The 17084-nt window shown below is 43.2% G+C and overlaps 2 protein-coding genes across 2 annotated transcripts; one reads left to right on the top strand and one right to left on the bottom strand.

Moving 5' to 3' along the window:
- The first annotated feature begins 7079 nt into the window (after positions 1-7079).
- On the top strand, positions 7080-8833 carry LOC119654806. Its single transcript, XM_038060362.1, has 3 exons — positions 7080-7573; positions 7631-7889; positions 7934-8833. The coding sequence occupies exons 1-3, from the start codon at positions 7398-7400 to the stop codon at positions 8663-8665; spliced, it is 1167 nt and encodes a 388-aa protein (XP_037916290.1). The 5' UTR covers positions 7080-7397; the 3' UTR covers positions 8666-8833.
- Positions 8834-14436: 5603 nt separating this feature from the next.
- Positions 14437-15756, bottom strand: LOC119654538 (GTPase Era, mitochondrial). Its single transcript, XM_038059983.1, has 4 exons — positions 15526-15756; positions 14936-15463; positions 14697-14874; positions 14437-14629 (listed from the first exon to the last, which is right to left on the bottom strand). The coding sequence occupies exons 1-4, from the start codon at positions 15730-15732 to the stop codon at positions 14451-14453; spliced, it is 1092 nt and encodes a 363-aa protein (XP_037915911.1). The 5' UTR covers positions 15733-15756; the 3' UTR covers positions 14437-14450.
- Positions 15757-17084: the final 1328 nt, after the last annotated feature.

The raw sequence follows: 17084 nt of genomic DNA, 5'->3' as shown, positions 1-17084 counted from the left end.
TAATAATAATTTAAAATTTGTTGACTAGTTCTATTATAAAAATAAGGAAAATTATGTTTTTAATTTGAGAAATAAAATAAATGTTTTTGTATTTTTCGATTTCAATTTTTTTTTTCCAGAAAATTGTACGCCATTTCGATTTTGACTCTTTGAGCAAGTTGTCTCCAATCGTCTTCGTCCACTGGTCGTATGTGTCAATTGCATATTTCCCAAACATCCTTATTATTATTATTATTATTCTGTTAAGGGAAAGTCGCACCGCGTCCTATTGTGCCCTTTTTGCTGGTTATAGTGTACCTATTAATCATAGTATCTTAAGCAAGCCTATAACCGTCAGGAACTTTAGTATATTCCTACTTCCAGATCTTTCAATTTTGCATCTGGTATTAAGTGTTCTCCCAGATGCCTCGACCTACTTTGCGCAAGTGCTGGACACTGTCCCAGGACGTGTATAGGGTTTCTTCACACTTCGCACAAAACCTGCAGGCAGTGTCCGTAGATATCCCTAACTTCCCTAGATGAGCCTTAACACCATTCTTCAGATCGCTTTTCAGACACAGACAGAGGTTCCTTTGGAAGATACATATTTTTTCCACTTAGGCACTGCCAGGGTTAAGGTAAACAGAATGCTTGTAGGTGAGTATTGAGCTAATCTGAAACAGGTAACAAGTGGTCCTATCAATAAGTGGAGCAGCTCCCCCTGGGACTCCAGGAACAGCTCTGCAGAGAGACCATCAATGACGTCGACTTCATTCTTTTGAGCATGTTGATAATCATCATCGTAAATGAGAATCCTACCATTACTGTCGTTCAGGTAACCATTCACCTCTCAGCATCTTACATTCATCGATCCACCTTCACGTTTCTACAGCCAGAGATAAAGACACTTTTGATGGCTGCCTACTAGCAACTCTGTTCTCCTGCAAGCAGATGCAGTAGCGACACAAGGGTAAAGGTAAGCGGCCCTGTGTTCGAACAATGTGTTATGAATGGTGTGGTGTGGCAAAAAATTTACAAACCTTTCAACGTTGTTGTTACGGTCAGCAACACCATGCTTCCGTATCGCATTCCTTACCAAGCTGTTGTCAAAGCCTATCTTGGCACACAGATCATCCGTTACGATACATTCAGAAAGCCTGTTCAGCGCACATTTTATTATAGAAACCGATCGAAACCTGTTTCAAAAGCCAAAGGTCAGTTTTTTTCCGAGGCGCTGTTGATTTGTCGGTAGTAAGAGGTGTTCGGAAGGGGCGGTAAGAAAGACCGGGCGGCAACCCTGTCCGTCGGACCGAAACCAAGTGGCCGAGAAGAACCTCCATAAAGTGGCGCCGGGAAACGCTGTGTTCACTGTGATTTGCTAGCCGTGATGTAGTAGGCGAATGCTCCAAAGGCCTAATCAGGGTGATCAGATTCGAGTCTGGACGGGGACGCATCTGAACTGAATAAGTCACGAAACCTTACCAGGGGTATACTGGTACCATGGGAACGTTCAAGCGAATAGAGACCTTCGAGCTTCAAACGTGGTGCTGCATTTCAGCACAGGTGCTGTACTGAAAAGTTCGGTAGAGGTTCAAGTCGCAAATACGCAACCTACTTGCGGGGTATCTCCTTAATTCAGGCGCTTATTTTTTATCCTTATTTTGTTCTTGTTCTATCACCAATATTAAACTTTCACTTGCTGATGATAGGTAATATGCTCCTTACAAGTTACATCGCAGCTTATCTACGATAACTCTTATTATCTCGACTGCTTATTAAACCAACCGAGAAGCAATAACGTTTATTGCCATATTTTAAAGCTATAAAATAGAAAATACTAAATATTATTGTTGTAGTTTGGAACCATAAAATGGTTGACAATCACTAGTGTAGACAGACGTAAAGTAAAACTGACAACTTTATCCTCAACTATCCCGGGAAGGCCGACAAATGGATTGTTTCAGAAACCCGTACTGGAGAACTATATGCTTCTCGGGAAGGATTACGATGATCTAAAGCACATTGCCTCAAACTGTTAGCGAAGGCAGGTAGGTGTTCTTGATGCGTTAGGTTCCAAATGGAGGACACAAACAAACATAAACGTCTGCCGATATAATACAAAGCTCGACACTCCGGAATGGTGTAGTCTTGCAAGCCTCTTAAACTAGCCAACATCCCTTGCTAGAATAGCCTAATGGGTTGGTGCCGTCGCACAATATTCCATTCCAATATACATCAGCTTTAACAGCATTGGTTGCAAATGTGTTGGGTTTTACTAATCGAGCTTCCTTTGCTGCCGTATGGGCTGACAAATGTAGGTCGTCCGAAGATTTTTGCTGCTTCGGTATGCTTTCTCCGCAGATGTCTTGGAAGATCCTTTTCTCTCAGCCTTGATGTCACCCAATATATGATTTATGCGTAGTTACCGAGTACCTTTGTAAAAGAATTTCCCTACAAATGTTTTCATCAGGAGACCGTTCAACGTCCGGAGGAATATACTTATTCGTCTGTAAGATTGACCTTAGTAGGTGCTGACTATTGAAACCTTGTGTCAACTATGCTAGTAACAATGGACTGCTTTATGTCGTTCGTTAGAGATTCGTTCCCAATACTATCAATGAGAATATATTACGATTGAATATATGGAAAGGCAGAGTGTAGTCTCGATCACGGCTGCATTACAGTGTGGAAGAAATAGAAAGTCCCTCCTCATGCAACCTAATATGATTTTCTATAATTGCCGAGGATAGAAGAAAATTCACATTTCAACGATTTTTCTGTAGAGCTGCGTTCCTACACATCCTTGACCATGTTAACGCTTATCTTCTTTCAGGCCATCGCGGAAGCTAGAACTCTACCAATTTGGCCAATCTAAACATAAGGCCATCCGAGTTGATCGGAGTCGATCACAAGGGCAGAATTATCCGAAAAATGAAAAAAATGGGAAAAAAGATGGTAGGCTACTATCATCGTTTCTTGCTCAAAGCCGCTCCACACCAGCACTTCATTAACGACTGCCTGTTTGGGCTTAAAACCAAAGAAACACGGGGGGTCTCCAAAAGCCGTCTAGGCATTTGAGGCTACCAGCTGTTGCTATGCTGCTGTGGTGTAGTGAAACCAGGTACCCGGAGAGCGCAACCGGCCAAGAGGCAGGTTCGAAAAAGCGGGACTACTTTACACCGAGTAATCGTGTGAAGTAAGCCATGCCTGCTCGTTTTGGTACGTGAAAAAGTTTTTAATTAATATGCAATTTGCAGCTGAAATTAGCGACAACAAACTCCACGCCCATCGCGACTTACGGCTGCAGGCTAGTAGACGTGAGTCTTGACTTGTGTTGGACCTTTTCGTGGCACTTTATTTTAGCTGATATCAATATCTTTGGTAGATATGCAACCTAGGTCCCTGGTAGACACCACATCCTTTCTTCAGTCGTAAGGGAAAATTTTAACCTGCTCGAACAACAACACTCTCTTTATGCACTCTTTCAAAAATATCGCAACATTACCACTGAATGTAGTCTCTCTCAGCCAGTTAAGCATGATGTTCAACACCACATCAACACTACTGGTTCCCTAATCTTATCGAAGGTGCGTCCTCTACCACCCCAGAAGCTCGTTGTTGCGCGAAAGGAGTTTGAACAGCTACTGAAGCAGGATATATGCAGACCTTTCAACAGCAGTTGGTCATCTCCACTCCATTTGGACCCCAAACCCAATGGGGAATGGTGACCTTGTGGAGATTATAGACGCCTGAATGCTCAAACGATTCCGGATCGATACAACATTCCGCTTATTCAAGACTTTGCGCATTATTTGGCAAACTGTCGTGTTTTCTACCTTGGATCTCGCCCAGGGCTACCATAAATTCCCTGTAGTTCGCGAAGATATCCCAAATCCAGCAATCCACACGGATGCGTTTGGGGCGCAAACTTCCTAGAGATTCATCCACTCTGTACTTCTGTTTCGTCTACTTGGATAACGCTCTGGTCTCGTCTTCCACCAAGTTCGACCGTTTCGCATATCTCGAGTGCATTTTTCAACACCTCTATGAAACATTAGCAAATGCAAATTTCTCCAGCAGCATGTGAAATTTCTAGGCCATTCCATCACCCCTGACGGCATTCAACCCGCTGCCACGGTGAATTTCTACCGTCGTTTGCTGCCCAAAGCCAGGCATTACTTAACGCCTTCCTGTCCGATCCTAAGATCAAGGCGTGGTTATGTGGTCTCCAGAAATCATTCAAGCGTTTGAAACCAACAAACAACAATTGGTAGACGCTACACCTTTGGCATTCGCTCAAGATTGTGTTCGTCGATGCTCCAAAGCTGACTTTACGGCAAAAGCTCCCTTGTCAACTTCGGCACTTACCCTACATCAGCTACTTCACATCGGACATTCAACATGCTTCCGGTAAAGACAACTTAGAAGCTGAAACTTTGTCCCGGATCTCCGCGATCAACAATCCAACCGCAGTCGATTTTTCGGCAATTGCTGTGGCCCAGGTGGATGACACAGTTCTTTATAGCCCATAGTTGGACTCCAAACACAAGTTGAAGGAGCTTCCTATCGTCGGTTCAGACTCCTCAATTAACTGTGAGATCTCTGAAAAGGGACCGAGGCCATATATTCCGCGGATTCTGCGCTTCGGTGTTCCCGCCGTAATCATCATAGATCGGGGAATGCAATTTGAATCTACTCTCTTCTCGGAGCTCGAAAAACTGCCGGGATTCAAACGTAATCGGACAACTGCATACTACTCGTAGTCCAATTAGATGCCACATTGTTGGCATTGGACGCTGAAGGCAGCCATTACGACACCCGGCGAGTCGCCCTGGTTGCAGGTCTTGCCTTTCGTTGTGCTTGGCCTTCGTACAGCCGCCCACGAAGAGTTCGCTGCCAACCCTCCTAAGCTGTTGTACGGGGAGAACTTTCGACTCCCTGACGATCTGCTCCTCGGCAAGTGAGATGACCTTGGAGAGACTGGATTTGTGTGTCTACTACAAGAGGCCGTTCTCAGATTAAAGCCACCTCGCCATCTCGTCATGTGCAACCTGTGGTCAACGTTGATGTCAAATTATCAAATACTTCTAATTTTCCCTTGAAGGCACCTTGTCCACGGACCTAAGCCTCCTGGCACTTAACTTCATAAGCCAGTTTACTTCGGACATTCAACATGTGTCTGGTAAAGACAACCTAGTCGCTGACGCTTTGTCCTGGATCTCAAAGCTCGACGACGCTCAGCAGAAGGATGACTGACTGACTTGGAGTAAAAATACAAGTTCGTTTGACAATATCGCTTATCGTATACATATCGTATACATTATAGCAAAGTGCTGGGCTGAGGCCCTCTATAGAGTTACAGACCAGGGAATGCGGTCTGAATTTACTCTTTTCTCGGAGCTCCTCGGTTTCAAACGTCATCAAACGAAGGCATACCGTCCTAGTCTAATGGAATGCTGTGACCTTAGCGCATATGTGGCACGCGACAATCCGTCCTGGTCACAGGTTTTGCCTATCGTTTTGCTTGGCCTCCGCACTGCTGGCCGCGGGGAGTTTGCTATCACATCTGCTAATCTAGTATACAAACGCCGCTGAAACCACCATACGAGGGCCTTCAAGGTACTCGGTAGACTTTTCGCCCGATGTACTTTGCGAAGTATCTTTTTTCGGTTTCTCCTGCGCACGTTTACCGGGGTATTACCGCATATGATACCGCACTTGGTGCTTTTAATTTCCTTCAGAGATCGGTCATTTTCTTTGAAAGCAATGAGTTTTGCTTGAGAGACTACAACTATGAGACCGTTGATAATTTCTCCTATCCAGGGTAAAAAATCACAACCGATAGCAGTTACGACGATGAAATCCACACACGGTTGTTGGCAGCCAGCAGAGCCTATTTCAGTTTACAAAAACTGCTTCGCTCGAAACGCTCACCGTCTCTCTCTTGGCTGCATTCGAGAAAAGAATCCTCCGAAGAATTTTTGACCCCCTACATGAGGATGGACGATTCTGTAGCCTACATAACGACGAAATCTATGAGCGATACCAAGACCGTCAGGTTGTGGATAAAATTCGGTTCAATAGGGTACGGTGGGCTGGTCACTTAATCCGTATGGATGAGGATGATCTAGCCCGGAAAGTCTATAAGGGCAATATCTATGGTAGAAAAAGAAGACGAGGCAGATCCTGCGTAAGATGGAGCGACGGCGTAGGTCAGGACGCCAGACAGTTTTTAGCGATATCGAATCAACCCCCGTTCTTCTTTTTTTTTTTCATTTTTCCGCCTTGAAACCCAATTTCCAAGTCATGTAGCGCGGCAAAGGCAAGGGGCAGCCACAATGATAAATATCCTTTACTTGGCCAAAGCATGTAGATTCAAATTTGAATTTTAAATTGGAACACCCAAACCTCGAAAGCGGCCAGGAAAATTATATCGACGTAACAATTGATAAATGGATATCCATAAACTGTTATGAGAAACGAAGGATAAAACCGGGTTTTCTGCAAGCACCGCTGACAATGCAAAAGTAAACGGAGCTTATCTTCAAAGATCACATCGAGATCTTTGTAGAAGGCAACAGGATTGAAGGCTGATCACTGAAATAATAAAAATGTCTACTCTTGCAGGTCTTTAGCTTCTGATCATCTAGGGTATATCCACTGTTTAATCACCTTCTCTCCAATGCCAGTTAAAAAAGACAAACATAACCTATTTCCTCTGACTGATTATATGGTTTTAAATTAAAGTATTTCGATTTTGGCTGGTTTTTTTTTGCTCCTAGATTTTCCACAAAACCGCTATTATACCTTTTCTTTATCATTTTCGCGCCTGATAATTTATTGTTTATATTTTTTTCCAAAATATTTCATTACCTCTAACATATATCCATTATGAATGAACATTTTGGAGTTTAATTATTCTACGTTAATTCTACGGCAATAGGCGTACATAAATAACCAGATGACCGTTCATAATTAATTTCAAATCTTCCCGCTTGGTAAATTTTATTCACTTCCAATGCTGCCCCGCTGTCAAACTACTCCGGACAACTCGGAAAACAGCGACGCACAGTTCCAGGGACACGTCAGCCAAACCAACCAATCAGAGTCGTCAACGTACTCGATTCTGTTCCACCCGTGAACAAGTTGGAATCATTCGAGAAGATTTGTTCAAAGTGAAAGTACGCAATTGACTCAAATAGGATGATCGATCGTTACTTGCCTTCCGCGTATCTTCTTAATCTGGATAAAACTACCGAGTGATGTAACCCGGCAGCGCGCCACCAGTCTCAAAATATTTACAACGCTGATAACATCGTCATCAGTAGTTCGTCGCGACAAAGTAAATCAACATCAAAATATTTTCGGTGTAATGCCTTTGAGTTTCTAATCGGCCCGGTGAATAGGAATCAGTGAAAATGAGTGCTCCGATTTTGATTACCGTGCCGAAGTATGTGGCGATATCGCCCAGCCCAATGCCAAGGACCCTCCAGCCTGCGGTGCCTCCTCCGGGCGATGTTCCCTCGGGAGATTGCCCGCGAGCGAAGAAACGGAGGCTCGACCATTTAACATGGGAGGAAAAGATCCAAAGAAAGTAAGTTTTTAGAAGAGATCCAGTTTGGTTGGATTCTAATTCTGGGTTTCTCCGCAGGAAACTGAAAAATCGTGTGGCCGCACAGACGTCCCGCGACAGGAAAAAGGCTAGAATGGAAGACATGGAACACACAATAGCTATGCTCACACAACAGACAGAAATCCTACAAAACAAATGCGACAGCCTGCAAGCCATCAATGAGTCTCTCTTAAGTAAAAACGAAAAACTCGACCATCAAGTGGAAAAGCTCCAGAAGGAAATCGAAGAGCTTCGACGTCAACAAGCGTCTGAACCTGCCATTGTGCCATCGGACAGTGTTGGCTGCGGTACTAAACCTGAAAATAGATCTGCCGAATCTAGATACCCTCTGCCGAAGGGAAAATTAGTACCGGAGTCAACAGCGTGCGACCGGAAAGGCAACTCAGCTGCTCTCTGGCAGATAATAGCCCTCTGCCTTCTCTACAAGACCTGCTCGAAGACTTCGATGCCAGCAAGCTTGAAGAGCTCGCCGAAAGTCTTCTCGCAGATATCACAGCAGACATGGAAAGAGGCAATCCGCCGTGCGTCCCAGATGATGCCAAAAGTCCAAGCAGAACGGAGCGACTGCCTGGATCAGTGGTGGGGTCCTCAGCAGAGCACCTGGAACCCAGCGAAGATAGCAGCATGTACAGCATAAAACCCGTCGAAAAGCCTACCAAATCCGCACCCCAAAAATTGAATTCACTTAGCACAGTGGCAGACCCCGAAACGTTGTATGGAACTTACGACGAGAAAACTAACAGCATCACAATAGTCATGCCCGACGGGGATATATCCGTCGAGGAAGCGGTCGAGGTGGTTTGTGATACTCCAGACGAGGAGGACGTTATGATGGACAGTACGAGTAGCAGCGCTGTGGATGCGTTCGACCCTATCAAGGAATTTCTGTGCCCCAAAGAACCCGTGGTCGAAGCCAAGAGCCCACTCTCAACACATTCCATTTCGGACTGCGGCTACGAGTCGATTGGATCGCCTCAGAGTGACATGGGAAGCCTTCAGTTGGACGATATCTGGAGTAGCAGCTTCACGGAGCTGTTCCCTTCGCTTGCGTAGCGCAGCCGCGCGTACTCTGTTCCAGTGTTCTGTATCTCAAGCCAACTCATTGTCTAGTTCGCTCTTTTTGACATTGTAAATAGTTTTCTAGGGTGTAAGTTTTGTACATATGAAATTAGGAGTAAGCTACTGCGTTAAGTGATAATAATTATTGTAATTTTAACTTGACACATCTTTGTTTTATTTTGAGAAGTAGAAAGGTGTTTTGGCTACGCCGACTCCTCGATCTTTTTGCTCTGAGTTCTAACCCCGGTCGTCATGGGTTTTTTGGCCGTTTTTGTGCATGGCTCGCTATAGGAAGCTTGCCATTTATACAGTATTAAGTGTGATAATGTAGCTGAAGCGCAGTTTCACCGAAAATGAAAGAAAAGGCGAAATAGAGCAACAAATAGGAAGAGCCTTGTGGATGCCCTTACCCCACAAATGAGTGAATAGAAATCATTATGTTCTTGGGTAATTCCTTAGTAAAAGTCGAAGTAACTAAATGTTTGTACACAAAAGGTGACTCGGTTTTCATCTTAAATTTGCAGAGACAGAGATACAATGAAACTTTGATAGTAATTTTCTGATGCAATATTTAATTGAAATGGCGTCCATTGTGACAAAATCGATGCAAACATTGTGTAATCGGAGTCACATCTGTTCAATCGAATCAGGATTTGATGAAATGATTATCAACCCAGAGCGTATTGGTGAAATACAGCACAGAGTTGTAGAACGCAATATTAATTATATTTCTGAAACTAGTTTACTTGGTGGAAATGTCTTGGCATTAGATAGGGCGATCAATTTATGATTTTCCTCCGAGGAAATTGGGTAATGCGCATTTCACAAGTATAGAGATGAACAAAGTCAGTTCCGTGCGTCGGGGGTGGTCCCTAGTATATGTCATACTTGATAGATTGATAGAATAAAAAATAAATGATTTGCAGCATTTCGCTCGAGATTAGATCGGACTAAAGTACACCGATGGCACGCTGGAAACAGGTGTTAACGAAGGCTTGAAGTCTTCCATTAACAGCGACGGTCACTTGCTATCTATTGGTGTCACATAGCAGCACAGAGAGCATTGGTGCGGAACAACCTGAATTTGATGCTGGTGGCACGGTATCTGTATTTCCATAATTTAGACAAAATAAGGAGTGACGCTAAGCCCGTGCTGCAATCGGCAGAAACAATCCTTCCTATATAAATGTACAGGTTGATCAGAGCGCGGTGTCGTCATATTGAAAATCTTTGTTTTCTTGGTGTTTATCTTCAATTTAACTCTGCTTGACTCCTTCTCGAAATTTGGAGCCATTTAAGCGCTGGGGCTTTGACGTGAGTACCTGCCGGGTAAGCATAATCCCATGCTCCTCTTCGGACATGGATTAATTTTGGCGACCACAACCTGGTTTATACTCAGTGCAGGCTCAGCATTCATACCAGTGGAAGCGCGGTCTATTTTACATTTCTGCCCCAGCCAAGGGATACGGAGTGAGAATTGCGCAAATCTACGCGAGGTCTGCCCGCATTATGGGCATAATCACCACGAAATGGGGATAGAGATGGGCAACCCATGAGAATGTTGACAGTCCATTGATGTAAGTGAGTCGATTCTTCAAAAAAGAGGCGAGTCGACCCACAAAAGTTGCCGACATAAACAGTACATCAACACATTCTCAACGGCACAATGGGCACGCTCGACTCAGTTGTTGAGGCGATTCGGATGACTAGCTGATGCGGTGTACTGTGCGCATAATGAAGACATTTCTGTTTTGAGAATACAGCTAAAATAAGTATTGTACGTATGTATGTAGGCAGGTATGTTTACAGGGCAATCTTGTACAGTGCACGTCGAAACTATCATTTTAAGGTTTTATGCAAAAACAATTATAAGGTGAAACGTGGTATGAACAAAACTGTATAAATTTAACTAAGACATGAAGTACATAACCTAAATGTTCGTAGATTCGACACCTAATATTGCATAGGAGCAACATTTTAGCAAGCCGAAAACCTGAAATATTCGCTATTCAATCATCGAGAAAGATTTCTAAGCAAATTCACTTGGAATATGAAATTGGATTGGCTTTATGTGTATATGGGTACAATTGGGAAATATTACTCTGGGAATTGAGGAATGCGCTTCTTGAGTTTATGGTGTGAATTACAGGAAAGTGTTGACCTGAGGAGTGCATTTATTGAGGCAGAGATAGGAATGTGTTAACTTGTATATAATCCTAGCATACCCAGTCTTTTGTATATTTGTTTAAAGAATAAATCTATTATTTTCCAAGACTTCTTTTTAATTTCTGAATGTCAAATGCCACGAAACAAAAAGCACAATATATTAGGCAAACTGCTTATTCTGAAAATAATTTAGATGTTTTTTATTGCTTTAAGCTGATTTTTAAGTTCTCGATATGAAATTTTCCCCATAGTGTTATAGACGAAGTGAAAATAATGCTGATTCTTTTGAGGCACTTGTTTGGGTCGACTTAGCTAAGTGGGTGAGTCGAAATGGGTCCACTACACCATCACTACATCAAACTCCTACGAGGAGCCAGTCACAAATAAGCGGGCTAAGAGCATATCCTCTGGGAATTCTTCCGGAGCATATGCTATCAGAGAATCACCCTGGTTCCTAAGGTAGCGGATAATTTCCGGTCACGCTTCGTGGCAAGAGCCACTTCAGATGAGTCCCTTATTGACTCGGGTTTGATCTCCCCTTCCTCGAGTACGTGGGAATGCATTCAGTCCAGTGTGGATATTCGCAATCGCTCTGCGTACAATACAAGGCATAATACGTTACCAGGCAACAATAACACAAAACATATGAAACTGATAACTGCCCACCGCCGTCACTATGGGCATTCGTCTACCATACTGCAGATGAACGAGGAAAAACTACCTTCGTCGCAGGAAAACATCACGCGTATATTAGCGCATGAAAGCACTTCACTGTTACTGGTAGCACGGAACTAGTTAGCATCAAAGATACCGTTCACTACATAAATGTCATCCCGTATAGATTGGACAGACATAGAGGACATGAAACAAGTCCTCTGAATTTGACTCACACAGAACACAACTCTGATTGGAGGCAAGATTCCGCGAGAAGAGAACTCATTCAAGCTACCATGCACTGTCAGGAGAAAGACCAAACCAACTTATGGAGCTCCGTTTGGTTGTAATGAGGGCATACATGTAGGAGTCGAGATTCCGGGTCCTTGAGTAGACGCAACAATGTCGTGGTGTTAAGAGCTGCCCCAATGTCAAGTACAGGATCGCTGGGGAGTCTCAGTTTCTCCCCGTCTACCAGCTGCGCGGTACTTGCAGCAAATTCTTTGTAATTGCCTGCCCGGGAGCCAATTAGAACGAGTGACGAGAAAAGGGAAAACTCAGGCTTCGGTACAAGGTTGTGCAGAAATGTCTTTCAGATGTATCGTCTCAGGCTACCACGTGAATCTATCGATGATTGTCAAGTGATACCTGAAATCATGCGAGTCTCGCAAAGGGCCAAATTAATTGAGGTGGATTGTGTGGAAACGCTGGCTGCGGAAATGCGCCTCGACAACGGTAACGAGGGTCTTCAGAATGCTCGCTTTCTCAAAATGGAGCGGGAATTCTAACGATATAGGCTGGATATTCTGGACCTAAGCGAAGTAAGATGGTAGGACTCTGGAGAGTACTCCTTTCTCTCTTGGGGCAATGTGTTTTTGTAGTCTGGAAATCTGGGGGGTAGCAGACGTCAATCTGATGTCGGGTGGTTTCTGACGGCTAAATCGAGGTGCGCTCGCAATATTCTGGTCTAGGTTAAGGAGATCACAATTGTCCAGTGTTATACACCAACGGGAACTTCCAAAATACTGGAGAAGGATGCTTTCTATATATCTATATATCTTTCGATGGTCTTATAAAGGACGTTAACATTCGACTTCTCATCCACGGTGATGAGCAACTAAAAAAGGAAAGAGCACTTCATCGCGGTTCTTAACCGTTTCACATCGGGAATGATGGATAAAATGGCTAGTCACCGTAACATGCGGATACGGACAGTTCCTCCAAATAGAGAAATCATTTCGGCCACCAATGCAGTCAAACGGAGCAAAGCCGCTGGACTGGACGGTCTCCCCGCAGAGTTAATTATCGCTGCATCTGCAGTTACTGCCGATCTGTCACTTCCACTCGTATGGAAATCCTGTAAATCCGAGACCTGGAGGGGGTTCTGCGTGCTTCCTGGAGTCGCAAAGTTAAGCTCAAACAATTCTGCAACGCAAGATGATTTCGAAAACTTGATCGACAAGGCCAGACTGGTTTTCGCTCCCAATCCTCTTGCATTGACTATGTCTACACCACGCGGATCATTTTGGAATTAGTTTAGAGCTTTGCTTCACCTGATTTTCATCGATTCCCAGAAAGCTCTCAATAGTCTGAACAGTGGGTGTATCTGGAGTGCTCTATGTAGGAAGGGTGCCCGGGAGAAATTAATAGCTATTATCAGAGCGACATATGATGGCGCAGCATGTTACGTGTTGCAACGAAGTAAATTCTCAGAGGATTTTGAGTTCCACAGCAGAGTGCATCAGCGCTGCATCTTTTCACCGATATTAGTTCTTCTTGTTGTCGGTGACATTATTCATGCTGCTGATCGGCAGGACGCGGAGGAGTTCAATGGACTCTGTTTACTATCTTACCGCGCCATGGACCTTGGCCAAATGGTTCTGGATTTGGAAAATGAGATGAGATGAGATATTGGATCAAGGCTTCAAAGCGTGTTAGAGCCCTTCATTCAAGACCGTACCGATACTCATTCATAGTTGAGTCGTTAATATATTTATACATATTTCCTTACATGTTTTTTGCAAGGGGACGCTTTGTCGAATTTCTGTTTCAATGGTGAGTGTTCTAGGGAATACCGGAAGTATTTTATTGCTAGATACGCGGCTAATAACTCACGATCGTAGATGCTGTAGTTGAGCGGGGTTTAGTTGTTTTGAAAAGAAGCGGGAATGCCAGAAGTGAAGTTTCCACTAGCTGTTGCTTGATGGTCTCACACGCTTGGAAGCGTTAAGGATCGAATAATGGTGGAGGGTGCTCTAAATGCTCGGACTCAAAGGAAGACGCAACCAGAACATCATCCAAATAAACGTCCCAGTCTTTACGACCTACTACCCGGTCGCAATTTTTCGGAGGTCGGTCTAGATTGTGATCTAATCCTACTTTCTGAACGCATTTAGAAATGGTGTTTGTTGGCGCCGCTACCGCCTGTTGCACCACTGTTGGACCACCTTGTTTAACGTGTCAAAGGCACCTCACGAATCATGGTTTGCGCGTGGACTTCGTGTTTATTTTTTGCGGTGGCGGCTAAAGTATCCAGCGACTCCGAATCCGCACATACCAGGATGGCCTATGTGCCCACTTCAAGCCTCTGCAGCCACAAAGACTGTAGCAACTCGGTGCCGATCTTCCCACCAGCCAACTGCTTCATTTTGTGCAGTATTTGGCTTGGCGTACGGTAATCAATCGTTAGCTTTGTCAGCAAGTGATTAAGTTTGGGCGTTTTATTCACTGGCAGGCGTTTGATGAGCTGCTCCTTCGTCCCAAAGATTTACATTTCATTCACAAGCAGTGTTTAGCTGCTTCGTCATTGAGAGTGAAAATCTTACCATTAGGTTCCTCCCGAGATTTATACGGTAGAACAATGGTAGAATTCCTTTTGCCACTTTTTATAATTTTCTACAGCAAAGTAGCAAACTTATTGGAGGTCAATTTAAAACTCACTTTGGTTTGCTTATTATTTCTATTTATTTCCCGAAACTACAGTGGCAATTGTCAACGAAATTGGTTTACCAAAGGTTTCTACCAAATCAGAAGTTATACGTTCCGTTATTTGCTTCAACTTTCCATTCGACACGCCGCACAGCAACTTCTCGATTCTCGGATTGGGACAAGTAACCTCTACACACGCGTAAATTGCATCTGAAAAAAGGGAAAAAGGAGCGATCATGAGCGATTTGAATTTCTTTTTCTCAGCAGCAGGTCATACTTTTCTCATCACTATAATACTCTAAACGACTCTTTAGATTGTACGGAATCTCCTGCGGAAGATAGTCGAGCAGACGAGCGCGCACGCTTTCAATGATCAAATTCTCAGGAGATTCGTCGGTGAAGACATCAGGGCTGTGCTCCCACTTGCCTGGTTTTCCGTGATTGGATATGAAGCGCTGAAATATCGTTGATTTTACTGTAAACAACGTAAAATATAATATTAGCACCGAATCTTACCAAAACATCCGACAGCCCATTCCCTGTAATCGATGAAACCATAAACACTTCGGAAAAATTGCTCCACCCTGCAACGGCCTTTTCTTTTTCCTTTTCAAGTTTCGCTCCTTCATCAACTTCACTGGGCACTTTCTTCCTGCTTTGTGGCCTTCCTTTCAAGGACAACTGATTATTTGTTAGAGTTTTAACAAGTTCCAAGAGAATTCGCTTCGATTTCAACATATCAATCTTGTTCAGGACCAAAAAGCTGGGTAGCTTTGGATATGCGTTGAGCGTTTCCAGGACAGTCGGATGGAGTGCTGCCCGCGTCCAGTGGTTGGAAATATCATGAATTACGCCAATCATATTAGCATGTTGGATTGCGTGACGGTAAGAGCTCGAAAAAGAGGACTCAAGGCGATGCTTTTTGATTTCTTTAGAGGTTACCAACCCGGGGGTGTCGAATATAACGATTTGGTTGTCATTAATGGTGGTAATGGCCTTATTTGATTTTCTGGTGGTGTGGACTTTGCTGGAAGTTGGGCATATCTACAATAATTATATTATTAGCTCAGTACGGTTGAAAAGGGCGAAAAATTAGGAATACTTACTCGGTGATTGAGGAGGTTGTTAATGAACGTACTTTTACCGGCATTTGGAACACCGATTATAGCAACTTTGGTTATCTTTTGATTATGAAATTCTTGTGGAATTAGTTCCTTAACTTGTGCTGAGTAGTTCCGAATTGATGTCAATGGAAGCAAATGCCTTCTAGAGGCCTTTATGCCGAAAATAACGAGCCCGAAACACTTGTCCATGTTTATGTCGTGACCATTTTGACGTTCGCGACTTTGAGAAGCTGTGGTAGGTGCGCCTTTCGGTCATTCTTCACCTGTAGTCAGTCTTGTCATATGAGTGTGAAGAAATTTGACGGTTGGATGTTAATTTAATTTTTAACTACTTGAGGGGAATCCCCTTAACTAATTCCTGACGGAGGACAATCCTTGTGCGAAATATTTTATTTGTTTATGCAAATTGTCTAAAAAACGTGAGATACGAAAATTGCTTTAGCTTATAATTGGCAAGGCAGAAGAGCATGGAAATATGACCAAACATACAGTAAACTTATAAAATGCTCAAAATGGCATTCATCAAAGCCACTTTTTCTGAAATTCTAGGTTTAGCGGTAAACATACAGTAGAATCCAGATAGAACGACTTTCAAGGGACCGGCGAAATTTGGTCGCATTAATGGGAACACCCATAAATTTAGCGTGTTTTTATTTAGTATTACCACAATAGGTAAGTTTTATGAAAGTGAAACCACTATTAATATTTATAGAAAACTTTTATGAAAATTGACTATTACGCATGCATATGTGCCTATTACAAATCAGGGAAGCAATAGTGTATTTGTCTGTAAATTCATTTGTGTATTTATTGATTTAAAAAGTCTGTAATTTTCGTTTGTTTGCAACCGATTTCTGTTCTATATTAAGACCTTCTTACAGCATTGTTAATATGAGACATCCATCACACTTTTCATAACACCATATCAAAGTTAATTGGAACAAAGATGTTGACTGTTTCTGTAGCCGTCAGAGCTTCAGATGCAGTGGGAATCCAACCACTCTCCTCCTCCTCTCCATCCATATGTGGTAACAGCTCATCGATACACGCATATTGGTTAAGGTCCTCGTGTGTTATGGGTAGCTGATAATTAATAGCCCCCGATCAAACGCTCAGCGGTATGTCATCTTCTTTGTCAAACTGTTCCGCATTTGAGGTCATGGTACAGTGGCTACAATGGCTACAACAAATCCAGTGTGTTTATAGCAATTATAAATAGTTTTTTTTTGCGTGAGTTTGATGCAAGCATCGTGAGTCATCAAAATAGAATCGAGAACCGTAATTTTTGCCTGCTCAGCGCTAGCTCCAATGTCAAAACACTCGATGATTTTAAGGATTAGATTTTTACGAAAGTTTGATTTCAAAGCTCTAATAATCCCTTGATCAATGCGTTGTAATACTGCAGTGGTGTCACGAGGCAGAAACACCAGAGTTATGCTTCTAAGATTACCAATATGGGGGTGTGCAGGTCTACCAAAAACAGAATTTTCTTTTTCTTTTTTGTTAATTTGCGATCCCAAGCACGTACCCATTTGATGAAA

Source organism: Hermetia illucens, chromosome 4 (genome assembly GCF_905115235.1).
Source record: "Hermetia illucens chromosome 4, iHerIll2.2.curated.20191125, whole genome shotgun sequence".
Lineage (NCBI taxonomy): Eukaryota > Metazoa > Arthropoda > Insecta > Diptera > Stratiomyidae > Hermetia > Hermetia illucens.
Note: the sequence above shows the minus strand (reverse complement) of the source record. Positions and strands in the feature narration are given on the sequence as shown.

Excerpts from the sequence above, each read along its gene's own strand:
- LOC119654806 (XM_038060362.1), top strand. The coding sequence starts at position 7,398 with ATGAGTGCTCCGATTTTGATTACCGTGCCGAAGTATGTGGCGATATCG. Across the intron at positions 7,574-7,630 it reads GAGGAAAAGATCCAAAGAAA|GAAACTGAAAAATCGTGTGG; the intron begins GTAAGTTTTTAG and ends GTTTCTCCGCAG. Across the intron at positions 7,890-7,933 it reads CCATTGTGCCATCGGACAGT|ATACCCTCTGCCGAAGGGAA; the intron begins GTTGGCTGCGGT and ends TGCCGAATCTAG.
- LOC119654538 (XM_038059983.1), bottom strand. The coding sequence starts at position 15,732 with ATGGACAAGTGTTTCGGGCTCGTTATTTTCGGCATAAAGGCCTCTAGA. Across the intron at positions 14,875-14,935 it reads ATGGGCTGTCGGATGTTTTG|CGCTTCATATCCAATCACGG; the intron begins GTAAGATTCGGT and ends ACGATATTTCAG. Across the intron at positions 14,630-14,696 it reads GTATTATAGTGATGAGAAAA|ATGCAATTTACGCGTGTGTA; the intron begins GTATGACCTGCT and ends CCCTTTTTTCAG.